At 34.6% G+C, this 15,447-nt stretch overlaps 1 protein-coding gene across 14 annotated transcripts in view; it reads right to left on the bottom strand.

Annotated features, from left to right (window-relative positions):
- slc2a4rg (SLC2A4 regulator) overlaps positions 1–10,279 on the bottom strand; it is a 147,901-nt gene extending 137,622 nt beyond the window's left edge. For all 14 annotated transcript variants that reach the window (XR_015523314.1, XR_015523312.1, XR_015523316.1 and 11 more), the window contains exons 1-2: positions 9,926–10,279; positions 4,799–5,019 (exon numbers count right to left, since the gene is read on the bottom strand). Coding sequence is in view for 2 of the 14 variants with exons in the window: in XM_087306752.1 (XP_087162878.1) it covers positions 4,799–5,019; positions 9,926–10,129 (425 nt within the window). In the remaining 12 variants the exon portion in view is untranslated. The remainder of the gene's footprint in view (positions 1–4,798; positions 5,020–9,925) is intronic.
- Between the last annotated feature and the right edge of the window lie 5,168 nt (positions 10,280–15,447).

The raw sequence follows: 15,447 nt of genomic DNA, 5'->3' as shown, positions 1-15,447 counted from the left end.
TAATATAGATTCTCAGGCAAACAGGATAACAGTTTAACCACCAAACAGATAAAAACTTGTCCGATCAGGCAACATTTCATTCCATGCTGAGCCAAGAAGTGTATAAAACAACAATCATATCAATAGTAGTACAAGCAAGATCTATGATGACTTATGTTAGGCATGTCTTTCATGTTTATCTTAAGTATGCTTGAATTGAACACAGCTATACTTTCTCTGAAGCATGTGAATAACAAACTGCAAAACCATTCAGAAGTTTGGACACACCCACTCATTCTTTATAAAGTGTATACAGGCATGTAGCCAGTCTGGTGAAAGGGGTGTTGCTATTTTTTTCTCAAAAAGTCAACTTTTTTTTTGTAAATATCTCCCCAAAAAAGCCATAAAACAAGAGATGCCATTCTGCTCCGCCAGTTAGCAAGTGTAGAAAGAGATCAAAACAATTATGCAGTTTGGTTCCAATCACGTATTAATATTTGTTTTGCTTTATTAATAAGATTGTGTTTTATGAAGTTTTACAAACTACTTTAAAGAGGAGCATGTGATATGATCGATAGTGGCTGGTCTCTCATCAGTAATCAGCAATAATCCAATAAGACAGATCCAAGCCTACAATAAATAGACCGATTTACCCTACTGCCTTATCTTCATTTTGGACCCCATCTCCAACTTTTTCTCTCAAGACCTATCTGATCTCGGACCCGCTTGCAAGCTTATTGACCAGGCGGGAGCCCTGGGATCAATACTCTCCGAGCTCAGGGTTCTGTCCCAGGACAGCATGCCAAACCTGCTAATAGCATCAAGCAATATCTAAGTGTGAACTCTTGAAATGATGTTTAAAGGAACACTCCACGTGTTTTGGAAATAGGCTCATTTTAAAACTTCCCTAGAGTAAAAGAGTTGAGTTTTACCATCTCCAAGTTTGGCAGTAGCACTTTTAGCTTAGCTTAGCACAAATCATAGATTCAGATTAGACCATTAGCATTTTGCTAAAAAGGTGTTTCAGTAATTTTCTAGTTATTACCTTCATTTGATATTTAATTATGAGAATTAAATATAACATTTTAGTCACTTTGATTTTTTATATATATTTAAAATTTTCAAAGTTACATTTTTTACAGATTCCAGAGTTTCAAATACTCATATCTCGGCCCAATATTTTCCAATCCTAACAAAATATGCATATATATATGCAATATATATGCAATATATATGCAATATATATATATATATATATATATATATATATATATATATATATATATATATATATATATATATATATTAGGGATGGGAAGATTAATCGATATGTATCGATACGCGGTCATGCGCGTGCACGATGCGAGTGCATCGGTTGAGCAGCAGAGGATGAATTAAATTTTGGAAGCAAATCGAGATGCATCGGTTTTTGCGAGATGCATCGGTTTTTCCGAGATACAGCTTATATTTTTAATATAGAATGTATTTTTTATTTATTAACAAGTGTTGTCAACCTGTTTTTGCCGCATAATTTAATCGACCTACATAAAGTAAGCCTTAGCAACGGATTTGCGGATGTGTACACTTACACTACAACTCAGTGTATCAGGTGTGCGGATGAAGCTAGTGGTGCGCCCTCAGAAAGCGCGAGAAGCAAAACCCCACTTTTATTTATTTATTCCCCACTGAGTTTTAAATCTAAAGTATGGCAACATTATGGATTTAAGGATGGACGACTTGACAGGTCAGATGCAATTTGCAAAATGTGCCGCGTATCTATAAAATACGTGGGCAGTACGAGTAATCTGAAATCTCACTTGGGTGTCGCGGACCTCTATTCTTCAGCCCTATGCGCGGATATAACTGGGTGTTGCGGACGCCGCCCTCTCTATACTGCCGCACCAGGCGGTTTTAAACACCTCCTCCTGTTAATTTTTATTTAATTATAATAATAATAATATTAATAATAATAATGTTAAAAATAATGGGTGTCACGGTGGCACAGTGGGTAGTTTGACCACCTCACAGCAAGAAGATTGCTGGTTTGTTATATTTTTATTAGCCTGTTGTTTACAGTGACAGTGATGTTTTAAAGCAGCATAACACTGCTAGTTCACGACCTTAAGTTTTGAATAATCAGTGGCAAAATATATCTTTGTAAAACTTGTTTTCATAGTTGAAAAGTTAAATCACAATTCTTGTTGTGCAATGCTCAACCTTTATGTTGAAAGAGTGCAAATATATATATTTTAATATATATTGCACTTATACATTCTGTTTATCTTGAAAATACTTAAATAATATGTGCTATATGTTCTAAAATGGCCCTCTACTGTAAACTGACACTCTGGCTCTGAGAGAAAAGCCAGTTTGTAAAAAAAGTCTTGGTTTTGCTTGGTTAATAAATAATCAAACTCATTCAATGGCACAGCATCCTCTTTTACATAATCTCATAAACTTGATTTAATTAGTTAGTGCTGAATTATCGCATTGTATCGTGATATGGGTGTGAATCGTATCATGTTGCATCGCAATATGTCATAAATGTATCGCTAATATATCGGATCGTATTCTTTGTATCGAGATGCGTATCGGATCGGCATTATAGCTTAGATGCCCAACCCTAATATATATATATATATATATATATATATATATATATATATATATATATATATATATATATATATATATATATATATATATATATATATAATTTTTTCAGAGTATTCTGAAATTGATCCTTGTGGCTGGTTTTATGATGCAGAGTCACATACATTTGTTAAACTCTTTTTTTAAACGGTGTTAAAAGAGAAGTGCTACAAAAATGTGATTTTTAAATATTTCTTTGATTTTTATTATAATTGTCTTTTATGCATGTATTCTTGTTTGCATTTTTTTATACTTCACTTTTAATATGTAAAGCTTTTTGAGATGGCTCTTTAAAAGGCGCTATATAAAATAAAGTTAAACTAATGTTTATACTTCTATGTTGCAGGTTGCTTCATATAAATATTTAAGGGTGAATATTGATTGTGAGCTTAATTGGCCCTCTCAGATGTCAAGTCTTTGTGTAAGAATTCATCAGCGCTTACACTTTTTACGTAAACAACAATTATTCAGAGTAGCAGCAAAATGCTAACATCTTATAAAGCAACAATAGAGTCTATTTTAAGATATGGAATTATTGTTTGTTGTGCAAGTAAATAACGTAATAAAATTATGGGAATCAAGACACTTGGTTCGCTTGGGTTGTGCAGAATTGGGCTGTTCAACTAGATTTTATCTGATTCCCCGCATGTGCTGTCTTTGAATTATGAGCTGATGAATTCTGGCAGAAGATACACGACCCGTTATTCAAGTATAATCGATCAAAACATTCTTTTGTTCCCTTTTCAATTAAATTGATCAATGAGCAAGTAGAGTGGGACGGTCAAAGATTAAGATAACTGGATTGGTTGGCATAACAGAAGGCAGTGGGGGCACCTTGTATTTTATTTTTATATAAAAAAAATTTAATTATTGATTTTATGGAATCTTATTTATATTAAGAGGTATTTCAGGATTAGATTTTTCATTTGTATATATGTTACATGTTGTCTTGTTGGTGTCTATGTACAGCAGAACCTTTATTCTAAAAACAAATTTCTCCTACGGGAGAAAAAAATTAATTACCTTGATCTTGATGTGAACATTTGAACAAATTTATTAAGACTTATTAAACAGGTCTATTTATTAAAAATATTTTAGTCATCAAACAGCTTTAGAAATAGAAAGACTGTATTTAAATACATGTGAAATATTGCCAAATAAATTTAAAATTAAAAAAATGTTCTTCTAATTTTTATAAAAAAATATATTTCCCTAATATAAAATTGAATGTATTTCGGCACTAATATGAAGTCTTAGTACCAATATACTGAGTGCCTTAGTCTCCTGCCAGTGAAGATATACAGCCATATCGCACAGCTACAACTGTGATATTGTGTTTATAGTTACAGTTTGACAGCATAATCATGTTTATATATATAAAATCAAACACAAAGAGTCTCAGAAATCTTTTTGTACAAGAAACTACTTTCTTCCATCATTCTCATCTGCAGCTGACGTCAGAACAGCAGAAACAGTTGCTACTTGACCAAAATCACTTTAGAGCTACTTGAATGATTCTCCTGCATAATGTCTAAAGAGATGACAGCAGTGAACAACAGGTTGATTTGATCAGCTGTAGTTTGAAATTAAGTTTGAGTTTTTCTCCCTAAGGACTTAGTATGCGGTCTCTTCTGCCATCTTGTGGCAGAATGTCAACCGTCAAATTCTTTGCTCTGCGGATGGCCGCCAACGTGCTGAAACTCCAAAATTATATTTATTTTAAAAAACGATACTATTCTTATAAATAAACTGCATAGTTGTAATCTAAACAACTACATCCTCACCAAAAAAAGCCTCAAAAGTACATTATGTTGATCAACAACAGCAAAATTTGTCAAACTGTAAAGTGTCCTCTGCTTGTCGCTTTATGAGTGGCGGAGTAATACACAAGGAAGAAGAGGCTGTATGAATGCTGATTTTTGAGAATATAAATAGGCTATCAGCCAATCAGATTTGAGAACCAGACAAAACTCTTGTACAAATATATATATATATATATATATATATATATATATATATATATATATATATATATATATATATATATATATATATATATATATATATATATATATATATATATATATATATAACAACTTCCATTCCACCCAAACTGAATCATCTTCAAATCTCGCTGCAGTGATGAAATGAGTCCATCAGGACTGACCTGTCGTGTGGTACGGGGATGATAGAGGACGTGTTTGGATGAGGCATCTCAGGAGATGGCAGACGACAGGCTGGCTCTCCAGGGCCTCTCACTGGGCTTCGAGCCTCTACTTGGGTTTGGTCTTGTACTCTGAAGCCGTTGAGGACCAGGCGATGAGCAGGGCAGCCATGTTTAAGGAGTCCACCTGAACTCGGCTCCTCCTCCTCTCTGCCACATGCAAACTGAAGCCATAAAACGAGAGATGTCAATCTGCTTCGCCGGTTAGCACGTGTTCAAAGAGATTGGTTCGGTTTTAATATTAGTTTCACCTGATTAATAAGATCATGTTTTATGACGTTTAAAGAAACACCACTTTTTTTAATAGGCTCATTTTACAATTTCCCTAAAGTAAAAGAGTTGAGTTTTACCATGTTTGATTCCATTTAGCCAATCTCTGTGCCTGGCGGAAGCACTATTACCTTTGCATAAATCATTGAATCATTGAATAGCCTCTCACTCAAAAATGTTTGTGTTTTAATAATTATCCTATTATATCCAGACAAGCTGACTTGTAAAATGAGCCTTTTCCAAACATAAACATAAGTGGAGCGTTCATTTAAGACTTTAAGAAATTGCTTGACAAATACAGTTGTTTTTCTGTGTTGACCTCTTGAAACACGGACAAGTTGAAGGTCTTGTTCCTTATTTTAAAAGTCAAATGTGAATCATCATGTGCTTTCGCTATTTGGTAACAGGTGTTTTTGGGGATATTCTCTTTCATGGGTGTTATATTGAACAAACATTTGGATCATTGAGTCATCAATAATGCTTTGTTTGTTTTCTTGGAAAAGGAGAACTGGCATTTTAAATAAATGTTTGCTAAACTTTGTTAAAGAAAAAAATGTTGAACAATTAATTTAATTGTGATTATTTCCTTTTAAATAGACTACAATGTGTTAAACCATTGAAATAGAGCCAGAAATAAATTAAAATGGGGGAAAAAAAAAGATTTTTCCCAAATGTTTTGATAAAAACAACAGATTTCAGAGGGACAAAAATAAATAATGATTATTTTATTATACAATATAATACTGTATAATTAAAATAACAAAATTCTAATATTAATAAACATTCAAACTAGGGCTGCACAATATATCATTTCAGCATCGATATCGCAAAGTGCACATCACAATAGTCACATCGCAAGATATGCAATGTTGAGTCTGATTCATAGCTGACTAGGATACATGTGGTTTGTAAAGGCACTGCTAAGCTTAACCATAATAGAGTGAAAGTTTGACATTTGCAGGGGTTTTTAAGGCCTGTGACTGAGCATTTCAAAGAAGATTAAACATTTGGGCACAAAAAAAAAATTATAATGTTTGGAGGAGTAACCAAGATTCTTTTTTTTAATTATTTATGTCTAATTCATACAATTTATGCAAAACAAAGTGTATGCAGAATTTTTGTCGTGTTCTAGTCCAAATATCTATAATATTTGAAAGTTAAAACAACATTATTTTACTTACCAAATTGGCAGATAATTTTGCTAGTTTTTTAGTTTTTGCTTATTTCTTCTGACGTTGAAAACAAAATAATATTTTACTTGCTCTAAAAATTGTAGATATTTTGACTAGAAAACGAGACAAAGCAAAGTAAAAAAAAAATTATTTTTGTATAGCGGTTATTTAATTTCTGTACCTGAATACTGTTAGACTTCCCATAAAACTGTCAAATAGAGCTATTAAAAAATATCTTATGAAACTGTAAAAAAATTGCAATGTCAGATTTTTCCAAAATCGTGCAACCCAAATTCAAACAATTGCCTCTGATCTAGAAACATAAGCTAGAAAATATACGGTGAGTATGAAATCCTTCTTCAATAACTGTTGCTTTTATTGATAAACAGAGCCATTACATCCTTGAAATTACAAAATGAATTGTGATTTTTTTAAATTAAACTTAATAAGAAGTTTGAACACTGCCTTTAAATACTTTTTGAGATCTAAAATTCTGACAGTTAAATGTTCATTTGTGACATTGGGTGTTTGGTATTATGAGGCTGCACCAAGTGGATTTGTTGGAATAGCCAAAAAACACAGCAAGACTCAAAATTGTAGATTTTTATTTGATTCCAAAAACCATTCAAAGATTACATAACAGTCGTCTTCTATCAATACTTTTTTTAATTTCCCAATGTAAATGTAAAAAGGTGCATTTTTATTATTAATGTGCATTGCTTAAACTTTTATTTCATCTTGTTTTAAAATATACTTAATTTGGTCAACTTTAAAGGTTAATTTCTCAAAATTGTATCCTCAGATTCCAGTTTCAGTCCTTATAAAACATACATTAATGAAGAGCTTATTTATTGGGCTTTCAGATGATGCACAAACCTCAATTAAACAAAAAAATGTAGGCTTTAATTAATTCCTATAATCTGGAACCCCTAATGCAATTAAAAAGAAAATAGGATGTGGAACTAGAGATAGAATTATCAGAAGACATGTGGCAAACCGTTTTAGATAATATTCACTCATCTTCAATTTGTTTAAAACATAGAGTAACACAATTTAAAGTAGTACACAGACTACATTGGTCCAAAGTAAAACTAGGCAAATTTAAACTGAATATAGGGCCTAAATGTGACAGATGTAACATTGATCTCATATGTTTTGGGCTTGTTCAAAATAAAGGAATTTCTGGCAGCTGATATTTAAATTTCTCTCTGGCCCATAAATACCTATATTGAACATGAGGCCACAATTTTAATATGTGGTATCACACCACAGCCCTTACGCTTTAATAAAAGTAAGATAAATATGATTGCCTTTGCTATGCTTTTAGCTAGAAGGTTAATACTGCTCAAATGGAAGGAAAATTTCTTACAAACTTTAAGCAAAGACTTATGGAACTCAAACACCACCTGACCTTAGAAAAAATATGATATCCGCTTGTTAAGTCGTGACGTATGGAATACTGTTTCCAGGTCCAAGCGGCTACTCATTTGAAAATATTCATTTTTAGTCACACATTAAAGTGAATTTTATATAAAATCATAGTGTACAGATAAATCTCTGGAATTGCTGCATTACAAATACCAAAATTTAACAATTTATAAAAAAAAAACCGAATCACTTTCTGGCCATCTGATATTAAGCGTGGCTATATATTGCGATTGTGATTTTCAAAAGTATTACATTGCTTTGTAAATGTTTATTATTACCATCTGATGAGTCTCCCCATACAGTTTGATAGAGCGCTTGGACCCGGAAGCCGCTTCATGTGACCTCACACTTAGCAAATGGATATTATAAGAGGTTGTACTGATTTTTATTTTTTTTTCTCACCTGGCAACCTGTTTTATATCACATAAAGAAGATGGACCCCTCAGTTATTTTAGAAGAAGTTTTTTTTTTTTCCTTTTCTTTTCTTTCCTTTTATATATAAGAGTAAAGTATGTTTTACTTAACATTAATATGTATTTGTGATTTATCTTAATATTACTCATGTATTTTTATAGAACCTAAATGTATACAGGTATATGGGTGACGAGTTTTGTTTTTTGTTGTGTAAAAAAAAGGAAAAGTGTAAAGCTATTTATACTGCTTGTTTCATATCTAACGCAATCAATATTTGAATTTTTATTTGCTTGTTTACCTAACAGTGACAATTCACTCGAGATTGTTATAGGGCATATAGCATAAAAATAATTCGCAGCCCTCATACCTGGTTAGGTTTTACATAAGTTGACTGCATTAAATAGTGGTTTACATTACACAGCATTGTTGGTTTACAAAAACAAATCAAACAAACATAATCCTGTTGCACTACTACACTTGATTTTGGATTTATTGTAAAATACAATAAAAAGAAAGCATGTTAAATGAGAATATGAAACATTTTATGGCATACATCAAAAAATAAAGATGATTTAGTATTCAAATGTTTTATTTTGAATAGTTTCTTTTTATAAATTAGTTTTACACTTTATATTTTGAGATTTTTCATAGTATATGTATTAATTCAGGTAATGTTATTTTTTTACCATAAACGACATATCGACCATTTGGTAGAGATTGCTATATTAGAAATTATGGGATGTGTTGAAAAAAATGCATTGAGTGTGTGTTAACTAGCGACATTAGGAGTTATGAAAAAGAAATCCTTTTTTTTTAGTAGCTAGCGCTGGTGTGTCTAATTGGGTTTGGATTTGGAACTTAACTTTGCAGGACATGCACCAGCCCTCCAGATCCGAGTTTGGGCACCTTTGATATAAAATCCTATTAGAAATCCTAATTATGTCAACATACTTCCTTACAAAGTATTTAAAATGAAATGCAAGTAAGTCCCACACCAATGCAACTGTGCATGCTTTTCAGGCAGATCTGCAATGCATCGCCCGGACACAAACACACACACATACATACATACATGCAAACACTCACTCATATCGGTCAAGTGCATGCTCGCTCATCAGTGCCGCGTCATCATGAAGGGGGCGTGTCGCGACCGCGCACTCCTACATTCACCAAGCCGAGCCACATTCAACTGAACGGTTCGCTTACACTTTGGAAGCAGCTGTTGTTATTCACCCATAAACCGAGCATAACATAACTTTGAACATCATAATGCAACTTTCACTTGGGTTCAGTATGGGATGACACTCTTTTCGTTTAGAAAAATATCCTAGAAAGTCCTCATGTGCCGCTGAGAGGAAAAACAAGCGGTGCTCCTGTACAAACAAACCCTTCCACACACAAACACACAAACACACACACACACACACATTCATGCATGCACAGTTGCACACACACCGGCTTCAGCTCTCGTTAGACACACTATGGGGGAGGGGTGGGTTGCTTAAACGTACCAGCCCCGTTTTTTTCGTTTAAACTTTGAACATGCGAGTTAAGTCGCCATCTTAAACTACTTGCAAAAGGGTTAACGCCTCACTACACTAACACATACTGCAAAACTTCTTACCCTGCAACACTTGCAAGAAATTTCTCCATGCAAACTTGTGTTTTTGCCCGAAAAGCTGAGCTGACAAGTACTTCACAAGCACTTCCGATCTGATTTGGCGTATACATGCAGAGAACTGTCAAAATAAGAAATGCAAACTTCAAATGAGCATGGCTCACTTACTTTCTTATGAATGTAGTGCCTCGTTGAGGTATGATAATGTCCGTTTTGAGAGATTTCCTTGCTAAGATTCCTTATAGCGCCTTCGTGCAGCTGCGTGTTTGTTTTGAACGCTTTTCCAGTGACAGGCTCTCGCTGGCCGGTGCAGCCCCCCTCGGGCGTGCAGTCGCCGGCTCGCTGCGGCTCGAGAAGGCGCTTGGAAGTCATTTTCGACCTGGATGAAATACAACTAAAGCAAAATCACCAGCTGTCGGTAGATTTTAGTGCAAAGCGGGATAAGATGCATTTAACAGTGTTGTGTGGACTACGACTCCCTGCTGAGAGCGTATTTCACTACGGACCCTAAAAGCAGCCGGTAAAGGGGATAAAAATGATTGTTTTGCTTTTCTCTCTCGCCCGACGCCACGCCCACTCTATCCTGCGCGTGCAGCCAGGCGAGATTCGCTCGGCCCGCTCCTCATTGATTCCGATTGGCTCTCGCGGTACATAAACATTCTATTTAGGCACGCGGCCATCACTGCGCTGCAGCTGATTGGCTGTTCGGGAAACGTCGGGTTGGCTTTTTTTTTGAGAGTTTAGGAGGTGTGTCTGCATGGTTTGCCGGCCGGTACATAGACAGAGAGGAAGAGGGAGACGATAAAAAAAACACCGGTAAAAATTGACGTACTTTCTAAAAAGAACCTATTTCTAGATTCATGTGTCGTTGTGGCGAACAAAATTATTATAAAAGTCACTCTTTTCGGATGTATAACAATATGAACATGACTGGAGTTTGTTAAAACAGTGTTCATGTGAGCTTCCCTGATGAAAAAAAAAACTCAAACCAGCCTAAACTGGTTTGCTGGTTTTAGTCGGCCTATCAGCCTGTCTTTAAAGGGGATTCGGGGATTTTTCAAGCCTATCAGAATGAAATGTCAGAATAACCAGCAGAGCAGCTTGTTCTGGAAAACATATTATGGTTTTCAAAACCAACACAGTGTAAATTAAATATTTTTTCTTTGCATTTAAATTGATAGTTCACCAAAAATGTGTAGGGGAGAACGGGGCACAAAGTAACACTTTTTGGTTGTGGCCAAATAATGAACAAAGCAATGGGGTTATAGACCATGGGTGCCCAAACTATTTTTATAAAGGACCAAAAACCGAACTTTATATAAACTGATGTGGGATTTATTTTACGTTTAATAATTAATATATTAGAATAAAATCAAAACAATCTAATTTATAACAGAATTACACTAGTTTTTTTTTGCCTTGATTTGTTTGCTGATGCCTTCTGCATACTGTGGTCCTCTATTCGTCGAGTGACTGTTTAAAATCAGATTCATTTACAACATTTAATTGAAAAGTTTAGTTTAACTTTTTTTTGGTGCTCAGGAATAAAACGAACAAAAATGGTTTCGTCAAATTCGAAATGACAATCGCTGTGTTTAAGGTGTTCGTCCCAACCCTCTCCATCAGACTCATTCTCCTCTCAAATGGAATGGTGGGCCAAATCAAAGGTTACAATGGGCCAACTTTGGCCAGCGGGCTCTAATTTGGGCATCTCTGGGTTAGACAAACCTTTTTTTTCCAACAACAACACACAAGCATCTATTACAAATGAGCATTGAAAGTATGAAGGTCTCTGTGCAGTATTGCCAAAAGTGCCAGGAGTAAAAATGTTACTATTTACCCCACCTGTGGGGCAAGTTGTAACAGACAGAGGGTTAGTTGGAACACACTTAAAAAGTCAGATCACACATACAATAATTAATTTAAATTTAGTTTACTTTAAATAGTATATTTCCTCAGTTCTTAACTCATTTTGTTATTCCAGATAGCACAGCATGTTTATTTATCTATCTATTGGATAAACACATTTGGATTTATTTGCAATATTATCCATTATACAGTTAAATATTTTGCATTTTTAGCAATACAATTTAATAGTTTTTATTATTAAAAAATATTTTATTTAAAAAGTTTTTACACTCAAATTCAACAATTATTTTGAGTTTAATTGTTGTCCAACAGTGTCTGGCTTATTTGTAACTGTGTCGTGTTTTCCTCAAAACTGGCTCGTAGTCACTGTGTGTTTTTTACTTCTTTCAAAATGGTTCCATCTTTACCCTAGAAGACGGTAATCACAACAATATAAGATTTTACGTACATACTTTCACAGATTTTTAAAAAATAAACAAATATGGAGTATATAAAAAATAAGAATTTTTATGCTGGAAAAATGGTTTAGCTTGTGTTTCTCATCCATATGTCACCGAACATTTTCAATAATTGCTAGATAGATAGATGCCTGCTGACACTGTTGTGAAAATCTCGGAAATATGCCATAGTAAACCCTAAGCAAATACCTTAAGACTCTGTTACATTTTACCATGCATTACTTTCTGCCCCTTGCTCCCCTAATTCTGTCATCATTTAGCTTCTCATTCTTTCTCTTCTCATTCTTTCTTCTTCTGAAGATATTTTTAACAATGTTAAAAAACTGCGGCAAAGCAGTGGTGCAGTAGGTAGTGTTGTTACCTCACAGCAAGAAGGTCGCTGGTTCGAGCCTTGGCTCAGTTGGTCGTTTCTGTGTGGAGTTTGCATGTTCTCCCTGCGTTCGCATGGGTTTCCTCTGGATGCTCCGGTTTCCCCCACAGTCCAAAGACATGTGGTACAGGTGAATTGGGTAGGCTAAATTGTCCTTAGTGCATGAGTGTGTGTGCGAATGTGTGTGTGGATGTTTCCCAGAGATGGGTTGCGGCTGGAAGGGCATCCGCTGCGTAAAAATTTGCTGGATAAGTTGCCGGTTAATTCCATAAAGGGACTAAGCCGACAAGAAAATGAATGAATTAATGAATGTTAAAAACTGGTAGCAATTGACAAACTGACTTTTTTGTAATATGCCACCGTTTTTCAACATTCTTTAAAATATGCTCCTTTGTGTTCAACAGAAGATAGAAACTTATTAAAGTTTTGAACCACTCAACAGTGAGCAAATAGTGAGTAAATTTTAATTTTGGGGTCAAATATCCTTTTAATATACACAAGCCGTGTGCACAATGACACTTCAATGGCACAGACACCTCAAATGTTAACTTTAACCCAAGATTAGGTTTGTAAAGTGTAAAACAGCAATTTAAGAACGCCCAGGATTAATTGTTAACTTGGCTAAATCTGAACCCTGAAGAAAGATAACCCAGCATATTGTTTACCTATGGGTTTAGATGAGAATGAACCAGGGTTATCAACAGTAAAAGCCTTATTTTGTGGGAATATCTGGGCTTGTGTAGTAATATATTTACTACTTTTTAAAGCATTTATTTACTTCCCTGGTTTGTTGTTGTTCTAAATGCCACTTGTAGCTCCAGGTAAAGCAGTGTTTCATATTTGTAATTGAGAAGCAGGCTTAACAAAATCCTGCTTAAAGGGGATTTATGCCCCTTTTTAAAAGATGTAAGTAAGTCTCTAATGTCCATAGAGTGTGTATGTGAAGTTTCTGCCCAAAATAGCCAACAAATAATGTTTTATTAGCTTTTTAAACTGAATATAAATTGTTTTGATCACTGTTGCTTTAAATTTGAAGGAGACTGTGCTATTTTCAAAAGAGGGTAGAGCTATGAACACCTGTGTGTCAGCATAGTGGCAGACTAAAATCTCTAATAACAGATGGCTGCTTCTCACTCAGGGCTGTCTATGCTAATGGGAGAGAAATCATCACTAATGTGCAGGACTTCTCATCTATCGACAGACCCTTAGTCAGCATCTATTTTTTTTCTCAAAAAATTTACTTTTGTGAAGTTATTAAACTATAAGGTTCAAATGCTGCATTTTAGTGACATTTTAAAAACAATTTTTTGTTGGGCCAGCTTGTCAGATGGTAATTATAATAACCAGACTTTTTGATGCAACAAAAGCATACCCTACATTTGTACAGCGCTTACCATACTATTTTACCTCAAAGTGTTTATTTAGAAATTAGCATTAAAACTGTAGGTTATTACAGCTTAATTTTAAAAATTATTATGTTGAACAAAGAAATATAAAAATATGCTTGTTTTAAAATATAAATGTATTTTCATCCATCATTAAAAAAAAAAGAAAAACAATTAGGAAACTGTTTTAAATTAAAAACTGTAGCCTAAATACAAATAACAAACTGGCCAGCACATTTCCTCAGTGAGCATTTTTCTTAAAGTTGCCTTCTATTGGTTATTTTTACAATTTATGATGGCATACTGTCAAAAATGGGGCAACTGAGCTTGTAAAGCAGCCAAAACCTGGACTTTGTCAGTAGGGGAGTTGGTCTTTCGAACCACCCAAACCCCCTGGCTACGGGCCTGAATGACATGCACAAAGGGAGAATGTCAAACAAAGTGTTTTTACAGTTTTTATGAAGTGTGATTATTAAAGTTTATTTAATAATTTTTACCATTAGATGCTGTCTATATTTATACATGGTTGCCACAAAACTGTGTTCAAACCCCTTATTTACAGTAAGTGATTTTTGCACAATAGGCCAACTTGATGCTTCAAGCTAATCTGAAAATGCTGCCATCATTTTTATTAACCTTCACTTGTTACAAACCTGTCAAAGTTTCTTTCTTTTATTGAACAAAAAGAAAGTATTCTGAAAAATGTTGGAAACCAGCAACCGCTGACTTCTATAGTATTTGTTTTTCCTACTATGGAAGTCAATGGTTATGAAATTCTTCAAACATTCTTCACCAACTTTTCCGCAGTGGATGCCCTTCCAGCCGCAACCCATCTCCGGGAAACATCCACACACAATCATACACTAAGGACAATTTAGCCTACCCAATTTACCTGTAGCGCATGTTTTTGGACTTTGGGGGAAACCAGAGCACTCGGATTAAACCCACGTGAACATGCAAACTCCACACAGAAACGCCAACTGACCCAGCCGAGGCTTGAACCAGCGACCTTCTTGCTGTGAGGCGACAGCACTACCTACTGCGCCGCTGCGTTGTCTACATTACAACATCAATGCTGTAAAAGGAACCTTATGAATTTTAAAATAGTCACATTAAGCCTTCATAAGAAGTTTATCATTGGCTGAAAAACACTAGCTGTGCAAATAGCCCATTCAAGTGTAGCGTTAGCATTGGGTTTGCAGTTATAACTCTGCATTTTGGTGCCAAATGTGTGAAGTGTGAAATGATGTGGCGTTAAACTGTTATTCGATTCTTTGCAACGTCATCCAATCACATGCCTCAGCTGCTTTGTAGAATGGAAACACAACACATTAATCATTTTAAAGGAAAAAATGTGCAACATGTCAAATACTGGCAGAAAATGTGGCAATTGGAGTGGAGAAGAGACAGTTTCCTTCTTACATTTAGTCTAAAATATCCATTCAGGATAAACTTGATGAAATATGAGGATTTGAAATGCCAGAGCATTTTGGTAAAGAGGTCATGTGATGCATTTGTCCACTCAGTGACACTGCTAGTATGCCAAATGGATTGTTAACCCTGGGTTTAGCAACATAAAAAGGCTTTTTAACATATCAAATAGTAAAT

The sequence above is a fragment of the Danio rerio genome, chromosome 23, assembly GCF_052040795.2.
Source record: "Danio rerio strain M-AB ecotype USA chromosome 23, GRCz13ab, whole genome shotgun sequence".
NCBI classification, from domain to species: domain Eukaryota; kingdom Metazoa; phylum Chordata; class Actinopteri; order Cypriniformes; family Danionidae; genus Danio; species Danio rerio.
This window is presented reverse-complemented; position numbering and strand designations above follow the sequence as displayed.